General features: G+C 39.6%; 3 protein-coding genes across 6 annotated transcripts in view; 1 reads left to right on the top strand and 2 right to left on the bottom strand.

Moving 5' to 3' along the window:
• Window positions 1-3,702: 3,702 nt before the first annotated feature.
• On the bottom strand, window positions 3,703-10,979 carry LOC148372695 (uncharacterized). 3 transcript variants are annotated; one of them, XM_088328082.1, is made up of 7 exons: window positions 10,755-10,979; window positions 10,520-10,679; window positions 6,468-6,563; window positions 6,340-6,396; window positions 6,152-6,265; window positions 5,389-5,505; window positions 3,703-5,316 (listed from the first exon to the last, which is right to left on the bottom strand). In XM_088328082.1, the coding sequence occupies exons 2-7, from the start codon at window positions 10,673-10,675 to the stop codon at window positions 5,248-5,250; spliced, it is 609 nt and encodes a 202-aa protein (XP_088184208.1). In that variant the 5' UTR covers window positions 10,676-10,679; window positions 10,755-10,979; the 3' UTR covers window positions 3,703-5,247. The 3 variants fall into 3 exon arrangements, with proteins under 3 accessions (XP_088184208.1, XP_088184209.1, XP_088184210.1); XM_088328083.1 differs by lacking the exon at window positions 10,755-10,979 and having other exon boundaries at window positions 10,520-10,708; XM_088328084.1 differs by lacking the exons at window positions 10,520-10,679; window positions 10,755-10,979 and adding an exon at window positions 6,644-6,694.
• A 6-nt stretch (window positions 10,980-10,985) lies between these two features.
• Window positions 10,986-17,158, top strand: LOC148372694 (uncharacterized). Its single transcript, XM_088327720.1, has 5 exons — window positions 10,986-11,025; window positions 13,111-13,286; window positions 16,648-16,767; window positions 16,838-16,894; window positions 16,961-17,158. Exons 2-5 carry the CDS (start codon window positions 13,122-13,124, stop codon window positions 17,156-17,158), a joined length of 540 nt encoding a protein of 179 aa, XP_088183846.1. The 5' UTR covers window positions 10,986-11,025; window positions 13,111-13,121.
• Window positions 17,159-17,351: 193 nt separating this feature from the next.
• plekhg4b (pleckstrin homology domain containing, family G (with RhoGef domain) member 4B) overlaps window positions 17,352-20,601 on the bottom strand; it is a 29,362-nt gene continuing 26,112 nt past the window's right edge. For both annotated transcript variants that reach the window (XM_088327281.1, XM_088327282.1), the window contains one exon: window positions 17,352-17,627. Coding sequence is in view for 1 of the 2 variants with exons in the window: in XM_088327282.1 (XP_088183408.1) it covers window positions 17,622-17,627 (6 nt within the window). In the remaining variant the exon portion in view is untranslated. The remainder of the gene's footprint in view (window positions 17,628-20,601) is intronic.

Below are 20,601 nucleotides of genomic sequence, written 5' to 3'. Positions count from 1 at the left end.
ACTCTTCCTTTTTATTCTTGGTTTTCTTTTTTTTTGCTTTCCCCTTTTCCCCCTACCTCTATCTCGTTCACACCTTGTTTCTCTCCTTGTCTCTCTCTCTTTTTGTTTTTTCTTGCTTTCTCTCCCTTTCTTTCTCTTTCCCCAAAATTTGTATCCTTCTCTTTGTTTTTTTTTTCTATCCTCGTTTCTCTCTTGTTCCCTCCAAACTCTCTCACTCCTGTTCTTTCTTGTTCCTTTTCACGTTCTCTTTCCTTACAGTCCTTCTTTCTCTTTCTTTCTACTTCTCTCTCTTTTTGTCCTACGTTCTTTAATAGTTGCTTTCTTTTTCTCTCTTTCTTTGTTTCTATCTGTCTGTCTGTCTCTTTCTTTCTCTAATTCTCTCATTCGGTCTGTCTTTCACTTTCTCTCTCTCTTTATCTTTATCCCTGTCTCCCCTCCCTTCGTCACTCTCCCTTTAATTCTTGGTTTTCTCTTTTTTTCTCTTTCTCCTTCTCTTCCCCCCTACCTTTCTCCCTTTCACACCTTGTTTCTCTCCTTGTCTCTCGCTCTTTTTGTTTTTCTTGCTTTCCCCTCCCTTTCTTTCTCTTTCCCCAAATTTTATATCCTTCTCTCTGTTTTTTTCTATCCTCGTTTCTCACTTGTTCCCTCCAAACTCTCACTCTTGTTCTTTCTTGTTTCTTTTCACGTTCTCTTTCCTTATAGTCCTTCTTTCTCTTTCTTTCTACTTCTCTCTCTTTTTGTCCTACGTTCTTTAATAGTTGCTTTCTTTTTCTCTCTTTCTTTGTTTCTGTCTGTCTGTCTGTCTCTTTCTTTCTCTCATTCGGTCTGTCTTTCACTTTCACTTTCTCTCTCTCTTTGTCTTTATAATAATAATAATAATAATAATTTCCTTGTATTGTCATTCTGTGTAACAATGTACACAGAACGAAATGTCGATTGCACCTGACCCGTTGTAGCGAGCCGATGCAGCCGCAGCCAACAGAGGGCGCCGCCGACCACTTTTTAAGTCTTAGGAATGACTCGGCCGGGGCGCGAACCACCGACCTCCCAGTCTCAAAGCGGGCGCCTTACCATCTAGGCTACTGAGCTGGTATCCCTCTGTCTTTCCCTTTCTCCCCTCCCTTCCGTCACTCTCCCTTTTTATTCTTGGTTTTCTCTTTTTTCTCTTTCTCCTTCTCTTCTCCTCCCCCTTTCTCTCTTTCACACATTGCTTCTCTCTTTCTCTCTCTTTTTGTTTTTCTTGCTTACTCTCCCTTTCTTTCTCTTTCCATAAAATTTGTATCCTTACTCTCTTTTTCTTTCTATCCTCGTTTCTCTCTTGTTCCCTCCAAACTCCCTCACTCTTGTTCACTTTCTTGTTATCTTTCAAGTTCTCTTTCCTTATAGTCTTTTTTTGGTCTTTCTTTATACTTCTTTCTCTTTTTGTCCTACGTTCTTTAATAGTTGCTTTCTTTCCTTTTCTCTCTTTCTTTGTTTCCGTCTGTCTCTCTCATTTTGTATCATTTTCTTTCTCTCTCTCTCTCTCGCTCTCTCTCTCCTTTTTTTTCCCTCTCTTTTTCTCAACTGATCTATATGCACGGCGTAATCCGCGTTGTCTGCTTATATGTACAATATACACAATTTGAAAGTTTGAATTAAGAGCCGACTCTTCCCAGTGAGCCAAGCCGAAAGAGGCGGTTCTCGATTAAAAAAAAAATCACATCACGAGAAAACAGCGCTGATGATGAGTTATGGTTGGCGACAGCGCAGAAGGGAGTGCCAACGAGAAGCGGAAGCGCTCTTTTGCTCTCTGTCATATTCAGAAAAACGTTGCTTTTAAATCGAACTCTGAGAAGTGAGATACTACAAACGTCTTTCTACATTTTCATGACGAAAACACGAAGAATTAAAACGTTTCAGTCACGTACAGATGAACGGTAAACAGTTTTATTAGATCCGCCTCTTATTTAATCAGTCTATGTCGCCCTCCTATGGCTGTTTGCGGCGTTGCAAGACTTGTACAAAAATGGGTGGGCTAGTTATGGCACGCTCGCCATATCCGGCCTGATTCGTTCTAAATCAGGCCCAACGAGCATTTACATTTGTAAACAGAAAAAGTATGATGAATAAAAACATTTAAAAAAAAGAAAAATCTACAAAGTATAAACTATTTTGATCTATTTATTTATTTATGTACTAAAGAACATACCCAACTTACAGGCTCAAATATTTGTTTAACAAAAAAAGGAACTGTACTTTATACACGTTTTGTTGTTGTTTTAAACTTATGTACTGTCAAATTATAATTTAAAAAACAATCCTGCTGTTTTGTTGCACAATGTTATGAATTAAGGACCAGATCCACTACATTTTGCATGAAACTTTGTTACTATCAAATGGACGTATTGAAAACTGCATTTGCCTACTGTTTTTGTCCTACAGAAACCATATACCGTATATTTTCATTATTAAACATTTTTTGAAAAAGTGCCAGGGAACCACTAGGGAAAACCAAAGACCTGCATGTTGCAAGTTTAGCGGGTGGAGAGGTCCAACTTTGTTGGCAATAGATAGCATTTTCCCCTGTTTAGGGAATCAAAATGCGAATGGCTCACAAACAGTACAGGGTGACCCCTGCCACTGCCCGAAGATAGCTCCAGCACCCCCGCGACCCTACTGAGGATAAGCGGTGCAGATAATGGACGGATGGATGCATTTTCCCTTCTCTTTTTGTGTGGTCAAATTTACAAGTTATCATTTTAAAACATATGTAACGGGTGTAATAATAACTTTTGTTTTATTTAAATTCCTGCTGAAATATGTGTATAGTTTTTGGTAAGTGTCCTGCAATGATGAGTCCAACAGTGCCACCTGCTGGTATGGGTTAGGGTTTGTTTTGGCTTTTGACATGTGACCGGAAGGCGGGGTTTTGTTGTCAGTCTACAGAGCGAGCTGCCAAGGGTAAGACACATCTTTTGGTGCTCCACAAAAAAAAGTTAATTTTAAACATTATAAACACAGCTGACAAATCTCTCAACATGCACAGTAATGTGATTGATGTTGTCAAGCTGTTTGGATTTATTTTCGTTTTGTTTCTGTTGTGCTAAAATGTTAATTCCCCTTGTAGGGATCAAAGAGATCAAAGCCAGCAGATAAGCTAATCACGTGTTGTGACTCATTTCATTTGCAGGTAAATTGTACCCGTTTTTGTACTCATTATTGTTCTTATTTCTATTTTCTCATACATATAAAAAGGATGATGTTGGTTAAAATTCAGACTAAAGAAAAATATGTTGAATTCCTTGTAAACGTTAAAAAAAACACTATACGATCTCTTGTTAAAAGTATCTTGTTAAAATGGATGTAAAAATGTATTGTGATATTCTGAAATGTATTTTATGTAAATTGAAGAGAAATCTCTTTGATATGCTTTGGGCAGTCTACAGAGCGAGCTGCCAACGAGATCAAAGCCAGCAGAGAAGCTAATCACATGTTGTGAGTCATTTCATTTGCAGAAACTGTAATTAAAACCTCATCATCCAGTCCAGCGTGAATGTGGATCTTTGGTGGGACAGGTACACCGCGGTTACACATAATTAAGAAAATCAATTAAAATTCAGATATGAGTGAAAATAAATTTACAAGTGAAGCAAAGTTTTTCAAAAACATTCACTTTTATTTCGTTGAACTTGAAAATGCAACCATTGTACCACAGAAGCTGAACACATGAACAAAATAAACACATCAGCCCCATTGAACACATGGCATTAAGCCACTAGCCTAGTGTATACTGGTACAGTATACTGGTTAAAAAATGGTCACATGTGATGTTGTCTCCACTGAGTCCCTAAGACATGTCCAAGACATGTCCTCATTCTTTAATTTTATAAGATCTATCCAATTTGCATGTAAAGGTGTATGCAATAAACTAATGACTTAAAGTTGTGACCCATAATAGTCCATTGTGACCAACAAGACATCCCAAGAATTTTCATGGATGATCAAAAGCATTTGCAACTTGCTCAAAGAAATGAGAAGTTGCTTTTTAACCGGGACTGGTTGATACAGTGTTGTGAGGATTGATCAAGTCGTTTTGAGAATACCAAGTCTGAGCGGAGAAACGTACTAAAGCAGGGGTGTCCAAACTTTTCATGAAGCGGGCCAGATTTGGTAAGCTGAAAATATGTGAGGGCTGACTTTTCAGCCTGGCATTCCTTGAACAGTTTTTAATAAATTCACCTTCTGTGGAAAGTGTGCCGCGCTTGCAGAGCACCTTGTAGCTCGCCTTTGTCGCATTTTAATTTGACTCGCAGGGTTTTATAAAAAAAAGTTCTGCTGCACTGTTAAAATAGCTTCCAGTTGCTTCACATTTTCACAGCGTTCATTTCCAATTCGCTTTTAGTAGTTGGCATGTTTCATTTGACTGTGCCTCTTTATATTATGTTCTTTGGAAACAGGCACTGTCTCTTAGCAAATTAGGCAGATGCTGTTGTTTCGGGTTATGGTGGAAAAATACACGATCTCGACTTGTCCTGGAAACGGCGGTCCTCACAGTCAACTTTCCTTTTTTTATTTACAGTAGCGATTTTGGAACTAGGGTGGGCTAACAATCTCACTCAAAGCCAAGGTGACCAAAGGGCTACTGCCATCATCTAGAGAAACGGTGATTTTTTTTTTGTACAAATCTGTTTCATACTGCGGTCAACATTACCGGCAGGCCACATATCATGAATTGTTATCACAGAGGCTGCGGGCCGGTAGAAATGTGATCACGGGCCGTAACTGGCCCCCTGGGCCGGACTTTGGACATGACTGTACTGAAGCAATTTGGGGGAAATTGTAATTTGACTAAGAAGTCAAGTCATGTTTATTTGTAAATCCCTTAATCACAAAGAGTCTCAAAGGGCTGCACAGACCACAGATTATTGAAAACCACAGACTATTATGACACATCCTCTGATTTAAAATCTACATGAGGGCAATGATATTATATGTAAGTTGAACCTAATGATCAAATATTCAGATAGTTGAAATGTAATACATATAATTGTATTAATTTAAACCTTTAATTCAAAACATTTGGAGATCTCCTATTTGTTACTGTACTGCATGTACAACATCAATGTCAATGCTGATATGCTGCGTTTGACCACTAGACGGCAGTCTGTCCCAACAAATGCAAAGCACTGAATACACATGCTCGAGATCCACCGGTAGTACTTTCATGATCTACCGGTAGATCGAGAGTGACGCATTGAGCAGAAGCGGTCAGTTGATCTTATAGCGATGTTTGGTTGCGTCGGCCGGTTCGTCTTCATGCATCAGTTGAATCGTCGGCTGCAGGGAAAAGCGCTTGTCGTAAAATGATTTACTTTGGAGGGGAATCGCAACAGGAGCAAGGCAACACACCAGTATGTTGAAATGTGGTCTGCACACCGCTTTACTCTGCCAGTAGATGAGAAATACGGCCATCAAGCTCTGCACCACAAAATGGGCCGCCATTGTCGCCTTGATTCCTGATTGGAGCTGTTGCAAGGAAGAGGAATCTCACTCTGACCATTTCAGCAAGGGATTGGGTGTCATGATTACACACATTTATTCTACTATCTCTGGTTTGAACTGCGATCCTTTCATTCAATACATGTCAGAAATGGAAATCTTTACTCTATTTGAGTTGCAGCTTGTAATTAAGGTGAGTTACTGGGTCATGAACAGGGTTGGGTAGGGTTACTTTAACTGGATTACTTTCAATTACTTTTGGATTACTCCAATAACCAAATATGCTAATAAAAGACAAAAGAAACAAAATATGAATACAATTACTAAATTTTGTGCAGGCTTGGGGAGTAAGGGAATACGTGGAACGGCAAAAATGATGTTGGCAAGCTGTTTGGATTTATTTTCATTTTGTTTCTGTCGCATTTTATGTTAGAGTTGCCGGAGATCAAAGAGATCAAAGCCAGGAGAGAAAGCTTACCGCGTGTTGTGAGTCATCATTTTATTCACATTTAGTTTCTTTTGTCTTTTATTAGCATATTTGGTATTGGAGTAATCCAAAAGTAATTGAAAGTAATCCAGTTAAAGTAACCCTACCCAACCCTGGTCATGAAGACAGACCGCTCGGGAATCATTACCACTAAAGAATAAGAAAATAAATCTGAAATTAACTCACCTTGAGTTCGTATTGTGCAAACTCCTGAGACAAATGATAATCGAGCACGAACAGACAAAGTGAGACGACGGACCCCAGGAAGCTGACGATGTTCAGACAGAATGAGGCTTTGGTCTGATAGCAAGCGCAATGAAAATACTCAAATCCATAATACCTACAGAAAAATACTAATTTTTTCGTCATCTTACCAAACGCATATTAGGAACCCGTCCTGCTGCAAAGGTCAACATCCCGCATAGCACAAACTGACAAAAGTCACATATCAGTGCATGTTTCAAACACCAAAAAAATAACAATTGCACTGAAAGCGTTTTACAAGAATGCTCGGACAGATGAGGAGAATGTCAGCCTCTCCCTGAGAAAGCATCAGACCAAGACTGACAAGAGACACTCCAGCAAGACATTGTGCCGCCTACAAAACAAAAGAAAAAAAACAATTTAGTCCATTTGTTCTGTGAGAGTAATTGGTTGATCCTTGTGTTTGTTTTATACCATGGTCATGAGACGAGAGGTCGGACAAATTAGGAGCTGGAGGTGAGCAGTTCCTTTCTTATTGTTAGGGTTTAAAAGGACTTCTTCTACCAGAGGGCACCAACAGGGTTTGGAAATGGGCACCGGTTTGCATACCTGTCAACCTGTACGTTTTTGCCGTACAAAGTACGTTTATTATGCATTTTAAGACGTGTACGACGTACAAGAAAATCTGTACGGAAAAACGCAAATTTGTCAATTATGGGTACCATTCGGTATACACCGACTATGACGAAACGGCAAATCAATCAAGTCAAACGAGTTCGCCGCGGTAGCCTCTATCTCGGTATCGTTTTTTTCCGTTGCAAACGAAGCGAGCGGTTTGATGCTACTGTGCGCATGCGTCTGCACCCTCAGATTTCATGTGGTAGTTTGTGTAGTGAAAGGAAGTCTGTCTCTTTTTAGAGAACCGGCTTTTTCGGCTCCACTCATTAAAGAGAGCCGGCTCTCAAACGGCTCACTTGCTTTGATGCATTACATTACGAATTATCATGTTGTATAAAGAAGTTAAGAAAAAAAGTATAAAAAGAAAAAATGAAAATAGACAGGTTTGTGGTTATCCCTTTAATCAGTATATTACCAACAATAATTGAATGCAGAAAATGAATTCATAATTTGAATAAAAAAATGTGTTATTCTATTTAATTATATTTGCATGTATTTTTTCCTTCTACCGTGAACGTCCAAGCGACTTCATTTTTGAACTTTTTTTATAACGAACCACATTCATGTCGAGCAACTCAGTATCTCAAAACAAAATATTAATTAACAATATATATGATATAACGAAACACATGTACAATATAACATGTTAAACTACATAAATAAAGATTTTTGCAAGATTTTTTTGTATCTTGTATTGGAAAATATGATAGTTTGTAAGGGCATGGAGCTGTGAAGGTTGACAGGTATGGGTTTGTCCAATCTCCACACACATAGCCCTTTATATACGACGGTTGGAATTGTATAATTAAGGTTGGGGGGGTATTTCAGAAATGGCAGAGCATGTGGGATGGAGAGATCAGAGGGTGACACATGTAAGAAATTCAACGGGATGTTGGGACAGCAAGAGTTGATGGCAAAAGGAGAAGAGCGGAGACTGTGTTGTCGTGATCAAGGAATGGACACACTGCCATAAACAAAACATTAAAACTGATGGAAACATGTCACTTGATTGTGTGAGGAGTTTCAACAATGGACTGCATGAAGTAGAGAGGGAAGAAATGAAGAAAGGGCTGGTGGAAGAAGAAGTAAAGGGAGTTTCAACGAAAGGACTGCTGGATTCTGATAATGAGTCTGACCAGAGGGTTCTTTTACATTTTTTTGAGGAGTATGGGACTTTTTAACAGGATTTGAAAAGTGATGAGGATGTGGTGATAGGGGGTGGTAACGTGCCAAAAAATGGATGCAAACCACCATTGAATATCAACAAGAAGAAGAAGAACAACAAGAAATACTTGGTTGGGTCATTTTGAACTATTTTGCCACTGTCATCCTCCTTTTTAATTCCCCTTCAAGTCAGGATAGTCTCTGTTTCTGATTTATTTTATAGTTTACTCCTTGCATTTTTCAGTTCCAGGTTTTTTTCTGGTTTCCTGTTTGGGCATTTTGTTAGTTACTTTGTGCCCACTTGTTTTTGTTGGTACTACGTTGCTAACTTTGTTAATAAATACCGTCCTTGTTCCGGTCCGGAGCCTTTCGCTCTGAAAATGCTGGTCCACTCTTGATCCCAAGAGCCAAGAAGAGATTCGCAGGTTCGAGAGCGTTCTCCATTTGGGCCCCGGTGATGTGGAATACTCTGCACCCTGAGATTCGATCTGCAACCTCAGTGGACCTGTTTGAATCTAGGCTTAAAACACACTTCTATTCTATAGCTTATGAATGACTTAGATTTCAGGTTGACAGTATCTGTGTATTTTTTGTTATTGCAACAACCACTGCAGACTGGTCACCCTGGAAGGGGGATTACCACATATGCGGTCCCTTCTCAAGTATTCTTCATTAACCTCATGTTGAGGTTTTGAGTTTTTCCTTGCCCTCATGTAGGTTTGAAATCAGGGGATGCTGTACTAATAGTCTGTAGTTTGCAATAGTCTGTGGTCTGTGCAGCCCTTTGGTTCCTCGTGGTTAAGGGCTATACAAATAAACATGACTTGACTTGACTTGTTTTGAGCTCCCCCGCTTCTAGTTCCCGCCTTCCCGACATGGGTCCATCCTGTAACAAAATGACCTGACCACCGAAAGACCCACGGGGAGGCTAATCTCCACATGACTGTTTGGACACCATATCTTTATTGGTCATTTTGAGTTCTTCTGCCATTGTTCTCCTCATTGTCATTTTCATCTTCACTAGTCTATGTTTGTTTCTGATTTCTTTGTTACTTTACTCCTTGTATTATCCATTTCTAGGTTTGGTTTTTGGTTTCTTGAGTGGGCATTTTGTTCGTTGCTTAGAATAGAATAGAATAGAATAAAATAGAATAGAATAGAATAGAATAGAATAGAATATACCTTTATTATGGTTACAAAATGGGTTGAACATATTGTGACAACAAAATTGGATGTGGCACTCGAGTTACACATTTAACTGTAAAGATAAAAGATTAAATAAGATAAAAAATAATTTGGATATATATGAACACAAAATATTTACACAAGAAAGTGTGGGCATGTAAGTGTGGGCTTAGTGCCCACTTGTTTGTTTGGTACTTTGATTGGTTTGTTTTTGTTTTGCCACCCCTGCTTCTAGTTTCTGTCTCCCCCACATGGGTCCATCTACCACCAAAACATTTATTACAGTATATTACAGGCACATATGAGCTACAGACTGAGGAGAGCATTTCTTCCTCATGCCATAAGGCTCTTTAACTCCACCCGGGGGAGTAAAAGCCCACATGAAACCACACCCACACATTTGCAAATTACCACATTTTTATTACAATGTGTATTTTATGTAGCACTATTTAAATACTCTATGTCAACAGGTTACATTGGGTATTTATGTATTATATTCCCTTTCCTTTATTATTGTTCTATTTTCAACACAAGGATACTGCTGGAAGTGTGAATTTCTCTACGGGGATGAATAAAGTATCTATCTATCTATCTATCTATCTAATTGTAAATCTATTACAAATCTATTAGGAGTGGCAGTGGCTCAGGAGCGCTCGTTTTGGTATCAAGAGATCGCAGTCCGAATTCCGGCTCCTCCATGTTACATGTCGAAGTGTCCTTGGGTAAGACACTGAACCCCTAATACCCCCAATAAGCAGGTTAGCGCCTTACATGGCTGCATGGCCGCTATTGGGAAATGTGAAACACACTGTAAAGCGCTTTGGGAAGTCTTGACTTGAAAAGTGCTATATAAATGCAGATCATTTCATTTCATTACAAAGTTAAACATTAATCAGGAGTCACACAGTTGAATAAAGCATTGCTCTACTAAAGATAGCTTTGTCTTTTTGGGGGGAATCTTGCTCAAACACCTCAACCTTCACCTGAGGAAATCAATTGTATTTTAACAGGGATGAAGGCTGAATTTTATTTATGAGCATTCTTGAGCTGATTAAATTTCCCTTTGAGCTGAAACAGATGTCTATTGTCTGTCATTGTGATAATTTAAAACAGGAAGGTGAGGCACCTAATATTAGTGTTTGAAGCCACTTATGAGTACAAAAAAATCCAGAACTTAAGTTACCTAATTGCGACTAAATACATGAAGAAATTATAAAGTGCAGTGAGAAATTTTGATATTGCAATAGAGATATAGATATGCAGGTAGGTTGGTACTTAGACAGATTAAATTCAATATTTCAATTTCCAAAAACTAGCACTCACCCCGAGAGGTTTTGGGAATCCATTGTAGACAAAAACCTTGAACGTGTCTCGGAAAACACAATGAAACTCTCGGGGCATGACGTGTTTTCGCTTTTCGTCGCCCTTCTTGATAGGAATGTTGATGATCATGGACTCATCACACACAAAAGTCTTCATCTTCCTTGAGGAACACAAACGTTGTCATGTAATATTTTAGTGATAATCAAATAAAGGAAACAAAGTGGATCTTCCTCACCTGATGTTCCTTGGATGAGTTCAATAAACGATGACTTTTGCTCACATTTGGAAGGATACAGCTATTGGAAACCTGAAATAACTCGTCATTGTGGTCCACTTCATGTATTTCGAACCGATCAAATACCTGCTCGCAGGTTTTGGAGGCAGAGAGGATGTTCTTGCAGCTAAATGTCAGCCAAATGAGGAAGTGACAAGTGTCCTGCGACCTTTTTTGTTATGACAATTCGACTATAGGACACTGGTTGTGCAGACAAACCATTTGGGGCTCGGTAAGTAACAACATATCATCTATATTAACAATTACATTCATATATTATTAAATATATCAAACATTAGTCGTGTATTATTGCAAAAAAACTGTAAACAATAAAAAAAGTTGGATAATTAATCTATCTGTGTACTGTATATCAGTTTAAATCAATACGTAATTAAATTAATTAACCCAAAATGAAGAATCCTCCTTGGCAATGAACCTTTTGTCGACTATTGACCAGAGGCGTGTTCAGGAGAGTAATCAGACATGTAGTCGCTTGTTAATCGCTTGCCGCGCACTGCTGAACGTTTTGTAATCGCTCACTGTGATTGCCTTACTGATCCAAAATGGCCGACGACAGTACAATGGATTTCGTTCTACAGCTTGCTTTGAGCGAGTTGGCTGATATGAGCGACAGTTCGCATATTGACACAGTTAAGGTTATCCTAAACGCAGTGGAAGGGTCATACCTGTCTTGCATTGTTCACAAACATTACCAGGCAATGTAAGACGATATATTACATCGCCAACAGCACTCGTCAGGGTGAGATCCTCCATGTTCAGCACTGTCGACGCCATGTTGGAAATCAAAGTAAGCGGTCTTTCTCCCGTGATTACTCGGGCACGCGAGCGCTCAATAATCATTGGCCGTTCAGAAGCTAGCGATAGCTAGCGATAGCAATCGCTCACTCTCCTGAACACGCCTCAGTGATGTGCGGTGAGGTTGATTTCTCAGATTTACAAATAAATGAACCTACGTCCTATTCATCATTTGATTAACAGAAAAAAAAGCAATGAAAAAAACTCTAGCATAGAAAATACGTTAATGTCTTAACTTAAAAATAAAGTCCATGCGCTGTTCCTTTTGAATGAAAGTATCGATAGATAGGTTATCGTCCATTATGAAAAAAAGTCTAAGCAACAAGAAAAAAAAAACTATTGGATGGCTTGACTTGTTAGCCTGCAAATACTATCACAAATCGTATTGTTTGGGGCTGCGGTGCGGACCAAATCAGAATCCTCGGTCTCACTATCGCCCTCTGCCATGAGGCAGGAAAAGTGCGTGCCTCACTCTGCATCTGCAGACACTCAGCACACTAAAGCACTCCATAGTCATTGTATTAATAATATTCAGAATATAATGTGAAAATTCAGTGATTTTGAAAAAAAAAAACACCTAAAAATTGTGAAATTAGGTAAGAAAGAACTTCACTGTTTAATAAATACAACCGTTCATCTCATCTCATCTCATTAGCTGCACCGCTTATCCTCAGTAGGGTTGCGGGGGTGCTGGAGCCCATCCCAGCAATCATCGGGCAGTGGGCAGGGGACACCCTGAACTGGTTGCCAGCCAATCGCATGGCACACAGGGACAGACAACTCGCTCGCTCATTCACACCTAGGGACAATTTGAACCGGCCAATCCACCTGAAATGCATGTCTTTGGAATGTGGGAGGAAACCGGAGTGTCCGGAGGAAACCCACGCAAGCACGGGGAGAACATACAAACTCCGCACAGTAAGTCCGGTAGCTGGATTTGAACCCACACAGGAGGTTCCCAAGAACTTAGAACTGTGCCACACAGGCGCTAACCACTGCGCCGCCGTGCTGCAACAACCGTTCAATATATTTTTAATATCATATTTACCATGATGACAACATACCAGGTGGTGACGAAAACTAAGGAAAATGTGAATATTAGCAAAAAGAAACAAATCTAAATCTAATATAAAACGTAAAAAAAACAGTACAGTATGATAATGACAAACTTAATTGTATGTACTACTTAAAAAATGCACTAGTACAAAGAAAATGGGCATTTAATATTTTTGACCACAGAACAGATAAACAAACTAATAAAAATGCTTTGTGTGTAAACACTACCGTATATTTTCACGTACTCTAGCTGAAATCGAGAGTCTTGTGATAGTTAGAAGATGCCGGTTTGCAAAAATGGAGCAAACACTTTACAAAAATTCCATTACTTAATCATTACTATTACGCACAGTAATGCAGTTCGGCATAATTCATCATAGCCAAAAGTCCCAAATTTGTAACACGTATAAAGCTATACAAACAGAAGTACGATATGTATTTTCAGGTAAGTGCATCATGGCGTGTTCAGAATTATCAATGGAGATTGAAGAAGACGACCGAAACATGTGCAATAATGCCAAGGAAATGCCCGGAGTGGTACGCTACCAGGCAACAAAAGTCGGACAAGATGAGACACCGGCTTTGCAAGAGATGCTTCAGATGAAAACCTCCTTGATCGGGGTGAGAAGAATACAATTTTTTTGGTTAGTTGGTACGGGGACAGGATCAGTCTTGATTTTTTTATAGATTTAGAGGTGCTGTCCAGAATTGGAAAATGTTGTACTAGCTGACAACACCTTCTGGCTTAAATCATCACTGCAGCCATTGTCAGGAAACGGACCAGGAAGCAGGAAGTCGGAACTCATATGCGTAGACGATCTGTCACTTTAATTAGGAAAGAAAAGTTGTCCAACACACAAACGGACCAAAAACAAAACAAAACAGGTTCAAAGGCAATCAAAATTACAAACTAGGCATTACTCAGATCAAATGGGCATGGACAGGGTTTCAACGAGGGTTAAACAATGGTCTGGCAACGGGCAGTCCCGAAAGGAGCGTTTAAGTACTCCAAAAGCAATCAGTCCAATGCGTCTCAGCCGGTGTCAAGGGGCGGGGCCAGCTGGGCGCCATGACAACCGTGCAGGACATGACAGCCATGGCCGTGGCCAGACATGTGTCTCAGGGGGGCATATCAAATGCACGGGGAGGCACAATTATTTTACCATTCAATATTTTTGCACAGCAGTTTCCAGTGTTTTTCAGGGATGTGTTTCACAATAATAAACATATTCATTTGTGCAGAATATTACATTATTATTAGTAATATACTTAAACAAGGGACCCCCCAACCTGTATTTTTTCTGCTTTTTTCTTCTTTCTTTGTATTTTTTTTCCCTTTCTTTTCCAACCTTTTTCCCAGTAGCAACTCAGGAGGTAAAGCGCTCGTCTCGGGATCAAGAAGCCGCGAGTTCGATTCCCTGCCCCTCCGTGTTATATGTTGAATTGTCCCTGGGCAAGACACTGAATCCCTAATGTCCCCAATAAGCAAGTAGTTGCCTTGCTGCTATCGGTGTGTGAGTGTGTGTGAATGGGTGTTTGTAAAGCACATTGAAAAACGCTTTAGGAGGTCTTCATTGACTTGAAAAGTGCTATATGAAAGGCAGACCTTTACTTTCCCTTTCGTTTCCTTTTCCTGCGATTTTTTTTTTGCTTTATTTATTATTTTTTCCCCTCTGAGGTTTATTATGAAAAAAGTTCAAAAATTAAGTAGCTTGGACATTCACTGTAGAAGGAAAAAATACATGCAAATATAATTAAGTAGAAGTATCTCATCTCATCTCATTAGCCATACCGCTTATCCTCATTAGGGTCGTGGGGGGCTGGAGCCCATCCCAGCCATCTCTGGGCAGTGGGCAGGGGACACCCTGAACTGGTTGCCAGCCAATCGCAGGGCACACAGGGACCGACAACTCATTCGCTCATTCACACCTAGGGACAAATTGGACCGGCCAATTCACCTGAAATGCATGTTTTTGGAACGTGGGAGGAAACCGGAGTGCCCGGAGGAAACCCAAGCACGGGGAGAACATACAAACTCCGCACAGGAAGTCTGGAGCTGGATTTGAACCCACGACAGGTTCCCATGACATGAACTGTGCCGCACAAGCGCTAACCACTGTGCTGCCGTAATCAAGTACAAGTATACATTTTCTTATTCAAATTATGAATTCATTTTCTTCATTAAATTATTGTTTTTTTATTTTATTTGTTCTTATATATTATTTTCTGACAGCTCTCACCACTAAATCCAGTTTCCTTTGGGTGGGCAGTGTGTCCGTGGGTGTGCACTGTAAATTACATTACAATTGCTTGGAGACCAATCCTGGACTAACTAAAAATGTTTTTCAAAAAATTATAAAACGGATGAGTTGTGATTGGTCATTATAAGGAAGGAAAAGATGATTATTTGAAATGTATCACCATACAGGTAAAAATTAGTATTGTGAAATACATTACACTTCCCAAACGACTCCTAACCCTCCTCCTTCCATGAGGTGTCGACTGTAATACAAAAAATGTTTCACTTGACTTCAAAACAAAACCTAAATTAAGACTTAAATATCTATTCTATCTGGATTTACTTAAAAACATTTTCCCTTTTTCAGCCCACCGGCAGTCTTGTAAGGCGTTTGTCCCAACAATGCCCACCACATACACAAAAAGGACAATACCGATTATAAATATTCCACAATCTACAATACAAACTGTATCGGCAATCAAAGACATCTTTAATTTCTATCGCATTGAGGAAACATTAAATAAGGGTGCCGATGACCCCCCCCAATAAATCGATTAATTTGAGCATATATTAGTATATTAGATGAAATGGTATTCTAAAAGCTTAATGGTGTAATTGTAATCCTGTGCAGTCTTTTGAAACATTTTTGTGATTAAGGGCTATACAAATAAATGTGACTTGACTTGACTATACCGATGTAATCTTTGTGCACGTGCAAAATGAACACAGACATACTGCAAATGGCGGTTTTGTGGTGAAAGGCTGTCCAGCCTGTCTGCTACAGGAAACTGCCATAGAGGCTTGTGGTCTTCCTCTGAAATGCCCCAAAAGAAGTTTCACATGCAATGTAGACCGACTTACTTTTTATTCAACACATAGAAATACTGTATTCTTCATGTTGATAATAAGCAAGCACGGCAGCGTAGTGGTTAGCGAATGTGCGGCACGGTTCTGAGGTCATGAGATCGAACCTTCCTGTGTGGAGTTTGCATGTTCTCCCCGTGCTTGCGTGGTTTTTTTCCGGGTACTCCGGTTTCCTCCCACATTCCAAAAACATGCATGTCAGGTTAATTGGACAGTCCTGTCATGATCACTGATGCGGGGCACCCGTGACTGCCCCGTTGGCGCCAACAGCCACGGACCCTGATTGGCTGTTGGACTCTTTTTAAACTCCTGCCTTCCTGAAAGAACCCGTCAGATCGTCTGCAAACCTATGCTCCAAGCTAGGCAAGCTTTTGTGACTCTCCGACTCAATCCTGCCCGGTTTTCTGTCTGATAGCTGTTGCCGACCTCTAATCTGGACCCGTTTATGTTTTTGCTCCTCCGCCCCGGCCATCGACCTGTTTTTCTCGCTGTCAACGACTACCTTCACTCGACACGAAAGTGCCACTTCCGCGTTACTGCTATCTGCTACCCGTGACCGACGATCATCGGATCGCGGATGCAAGTCCTGTTCTTCTTAATAGAAACTGAGTAAAACGAACGCAATTGGGTCCCGTCTCCGTTCCTGGTCTGTGACAAGTCCAAATTGTCCCTAGGTGTTATTTAGCGAGTGAATTGTCTGTCTCTGTGTGCCCTGCGACTGGCTGCCAACCAGTTCAGGGTGGGATAACTGGGATGGGCTCCAGCAACCACGCGACCCTACTGAGGATAAGTGGTGCAGATAATGGATGGATGGATGATAATAAGCACATTTCTCTTCCCGGTATCTGTGTTTTGAAAAATAATCATCATCATAATCAGTCCCTGCAGGTTATAAGTGGACTACCCAGCGTTGGTATCGGCCTCACAAAGGCCGCCAACTTCAGCATCAACCATTCGCTTGAAACGCTTTTCAGAGTTTCTCACATGACCGGGATGCTTGTAAGAAATACTCACATGACTTTGATGTTGTTTTTTTTCCTCAATCATTTGAAGTGTTGCTGCTTTTCAGTTTATTATGGCAGGAGTTGTATCCAGCATGCTGATAAAATATCCGGTATTAGAAACTGTAAGTAAGAATGTATGTTAAAAAAAATGCAATAGTTTCTTCGAACTGATGCAGTTTTTTTTTCAGGTGTCCCTGACAATCAACAGAGCCTGCGTTGTTTTCGCATTAGTAGCTGTGGCTTTGATGACCGCCGATCTCAGTCTGTGGCACAAAGAACAAAACTACTTGACGATGAAGGTGGTAGAACTTTGCATACTGGGATTTCAACTTGTGCTCAGTGTAATCCTCTGCGTGTGGATCTCCAGTGGCAAGTGGAAAAAATGAGGATCACAGTGAATGTGCATCTCAACTTTTAGGGCAAAATGAAAAAAAAACCTTGCTGTCAGTGTAAATGTTGTGAAAAGGAAAATCCTTTCCCCTTACCCTCCGCCCCGTTTGATTTTGATTACGTGCGGTTGTTGCATATTTGTTGCTTTCTCGAAATAGTAAAGACTATTGATAACAACACACAACGAAATAAAGTTTTAAAACAAACCTATTTTTTAATCATCTGTACAAGTCTCACAAGGGCTGGACAGCAAAAAAACAAAACAAAAAAACAGGGGCTTGTTGTCCTTTGTAAATTACAAAACAATAATAAAAACAGAAAACAATATAAACACAGGTGCATACTGTTCATGAAATGTAACAAACCGAATGAGTACCATTGTGATAATTGAGATGCTTCTAAATCATAATCTCCGATTAGTGACGTTGTCTTCACTGGAATGTGGTCATTCTTGTAACTTCAGAGCTGCAAAGAAGAAAAATTATTTAAGTTTCATTTGCGCTTGGATGCAAGGTGAATTGACACTTTGACAGATACCTTTTTTAGGTGCGTATAAATCATATTTGCATTATAAATTATGAAACCAATTGTTTATATCAAATATATGCAGTCTTTTTCACAAATAGAAATGTGAACCACAGTGCTGTTCAAAATGATAGCATTGCAATGTGACTAACCAGAATATCTCAGATTTTAGGGTAATTTTTATTGTTGCATGCCAAATAAGTTACCAGTTGGTGTAGTAGAGCCTCAGGAAACAAACAAGACCTAGCATTCATAATAGGCACGCTCCAAAGGTTGTGCAATTGGAAAAATAGTTCAAAATAATAGCAGTGTCTGCTGTTGACTGTACAAACTCAAAACTATTTTGTATTTCCAAAAATGATAGGATTTAACAATCCTAAAATTTACCTGCACGACCACTGTTCTTTTGTAACTGCTTCACATCTGTGTGGCAAAGAGTCAACCGACTTGTGGCAAATTTCAGTTGTTATTTCACCTTATGATTGCTTAACAACATTCCACAATTAATTTACATTTCTTGGTTTTGCTTCACAAACAGAATTTTTGATATCACCCTACAAGTTCTGAATTAGATTGAGATCTGGGGATTGGGCTGGCCACTCCGGAACATTCATTTTATTGTTTTTTTACTTTGCTCGTCTACGGGTGTATTTCGGATCATTATCTTGTTGAAACACCCTCATTTAAAGGACATGTCCTCTTCAGCATAAGGCAACATAACCTCCTTAAGTATCTTGATATACACAAACTGTCTTTAATGTGTACCGAGGTTTGAATTCAGAGTTTGGGTGGTCACTGGACCTAAAAGGACAATTTTACTTTCATCAGTCCACAAAATGTTCCCTCATTTTTCTTTAGGCCAGTTCATGTCTTCTTTGGCGAATTGCAACCTCTTCTGCACATGCCTTTTTTAACATGGGACTTTGCGTGGGATTCTTGAAAATAAATTTGCTTCACACAGACGTCTTCAAACTGTCACGGCACTTACAGGTAACTGCAGACTGTGTTAGATCGTCCTGGAGCTGATCTTTGGCTGAGCCTTTGCCATTCTGTTTTTTATCCGGTCCATTTTATCAGTTATCTTTCGTTTTAATCCAGGTGTCTTTGGTTTTTCTACCCATTTTAAGGTATTGGAGATCATTTTAGCTGAAAAGCCAACATTTTTCCCCCCCATTTATCGATTCTTTGCTCTCTAATCAACTTTTTAATCAATGAACGCCCTATTTACCTCAAATGCATGTTCAACCTGTGCTGGCTTCATCATCCTTAAATAGGCGCCCCCTGATTCACACCTGTTTTTTTTTTTCCTTCCCTAAAATTGATGAACTCAGAGATTGGTTGCCACGCCCCTTTGTACTATTTGCCCAATTGCACAGCCTTCGGAACATGCCTATTACAAATCCTGGGTCTTGTTTGTTTTCAAAGCATCAACTGCACCTACTGGTAACCTGTCTGACATTTAACAATAAAAAATATACTATAACCTGAGATATAGCATGTGGAAATTCAATTAGGTAAAATTAGGAGTGTTTTACAGTAAATATTAAAAGATAAAAAGTGAAGTAATGTGATTGCATAAGTGTGCACACCCTCACAACTGTGGACATGGCTTTGTCCACGAACCAATCACATGTATTCATCCATCCATCCATTATCTTCACCGCTTATCCTCAGTAGGGTCGCGGGGGTGCTGGAGCCCATCCCAGCCATCTCCGGGCAGTGGGCAGGGGACACCCTGAACTGGTTGCCAGCCAGCCGCAGGGCACACAGGGACAGACAATTCGCTCGCTCATTCACACCTAGGGACAATTTTGACCGGCCAATTAATCTAATCTGACATGCATGTTTTTGGAGTGTGGGAGGAAACCGGAGTGCCCGGAGGAAACCCACGCAAGCACGGGGAGAACATGCAAACCCCGCACAGGAAGGTTGGTAGCTGGATTTAAAGCCACGACCTCAGGACTGCTAACCACCGCTCCGCCGTGCTGATGTAAATTCATGGTCCATGTAATTCAGAACAATCTTGTCACTGTTACGAGCACATATTGATCACATATTTCATCTCTTTATGGAGGCTTTTCCTGGCATTTTCATTTTGCTTTTCAGTATGAAATTGAACATTTTTGCCCCTACCAAGACTTCTATTTAGAGCTGTTGATAATTCCTACCTCTAGTTATGTCTAAGAAAGTGTTTTTCAGCCAGTGTGCCGTGAGCTCTTGTATAGTTTTTAAAAATGCATGCGATTGTTTATTGTCTTTGCTTTTTCCTATTGATCAGCCAAGTAACCAACATTCATCAATATTAGTGGGTTGCAGCAGATGGCACTTTTTATAATTTTTATAAATAAATGATCTGCTCATGAGTTAGCACAGTATATTTGATAAACTTATTTTTTTAACAAAGCTGTTTAAGAGTGAAGCACATATTTTTTTTCCCTTCTTTTTATATACAAATTATCTGCTCATAGTACAATGAAATATTTGAAGAAAATACATTTTTTGAAGAAGCAATGCAAAGATAACAATAATACATCAAATAAAGTGAAAAGCTTGCACACAACTTTGCTGATTACAAAGAATGATTTCTTACCCCCACCCTTCCTCAAAAAATAAAAACACTAACACATCGTTAAATTATTGTATTCCTATACCTGGAAATATTTCTTTATTTGAAGCATTAATTTTACTATTTTTCAAGACAAACAAGGTTCAAATACACTCTACTAGGTTAAAAATATATTACCCAAAATATAATGACCTGTATTACTTCCTGAGCCACGGTGTCCACAAATGATCCTAAAAATATCAAAATTAGGCAATATGTGAACTTAAGTTTTAAAAAACAGATACAACATGAAACTGGTGCTGGGAATTCAGTTTGAAACCATTTCTACTGATGGTGTGCCTCAAGATT

This window comes from Urocampus carinirostris, chromosome 2 (genome assembly GCF_059441175.1).
Source record: "Urocampus carinirostris isolate Australia breed hairy pipefish chromosome 2, RoL_Ucar_1.0, whole genome shotgun sequence".
NCBI lineage: Eukaryota > Metazoa > Chordata > Actinopteri > Syngnathiformes > Syngnathidae > Urocampus > Urocampus carinirostris.
This window is presented reverse-complemented; position numbering and strand designations above follow the sequence as displayed.

Coding starts and splice junctions, on each gene's coding strand:
- LOC148372694 (XM_088327720.1), top strand. CDS start 13,122: ATGGCGTGTTCAGAATTATCAATGGAGATTGAAGAAGACGACCGAAAC. Junction 13,287..16,647: donor TGAAAACCTCCTTGATCGGG/GTGAGAAGAATA, acceptor CATCATAATCAG/TCCCTGCAGGTTATAAGTGG. Junction 16,895..16,960: donor AATATCCGGTATTAGAAACT/GTAAGTAAGAAT, acceptor TTTTTTTTTCAG/GTGTCCCTGACAATCAACAG.
- LOC148372695 (XM_088328082.1), bottom strand. CDS start 10,675: ATGAAGACTTTTGTGTGTGATGAGTCCATGATCATCAACATTCCTATC. Junction 5,506..6,151: donor TTGCACAATACGAACTCAAG/GTGAGTTAATTT, acceptor TCCTTGCAACAG/CTCCAATCAGGAATCAAGGC. Junction 5,317..5,388: donor GACCACATTTCAACATACTG/GTGTGTTGCCTT, acceptor TTTTCCCTGCAG/CCGACGATTCAACTGATGCA.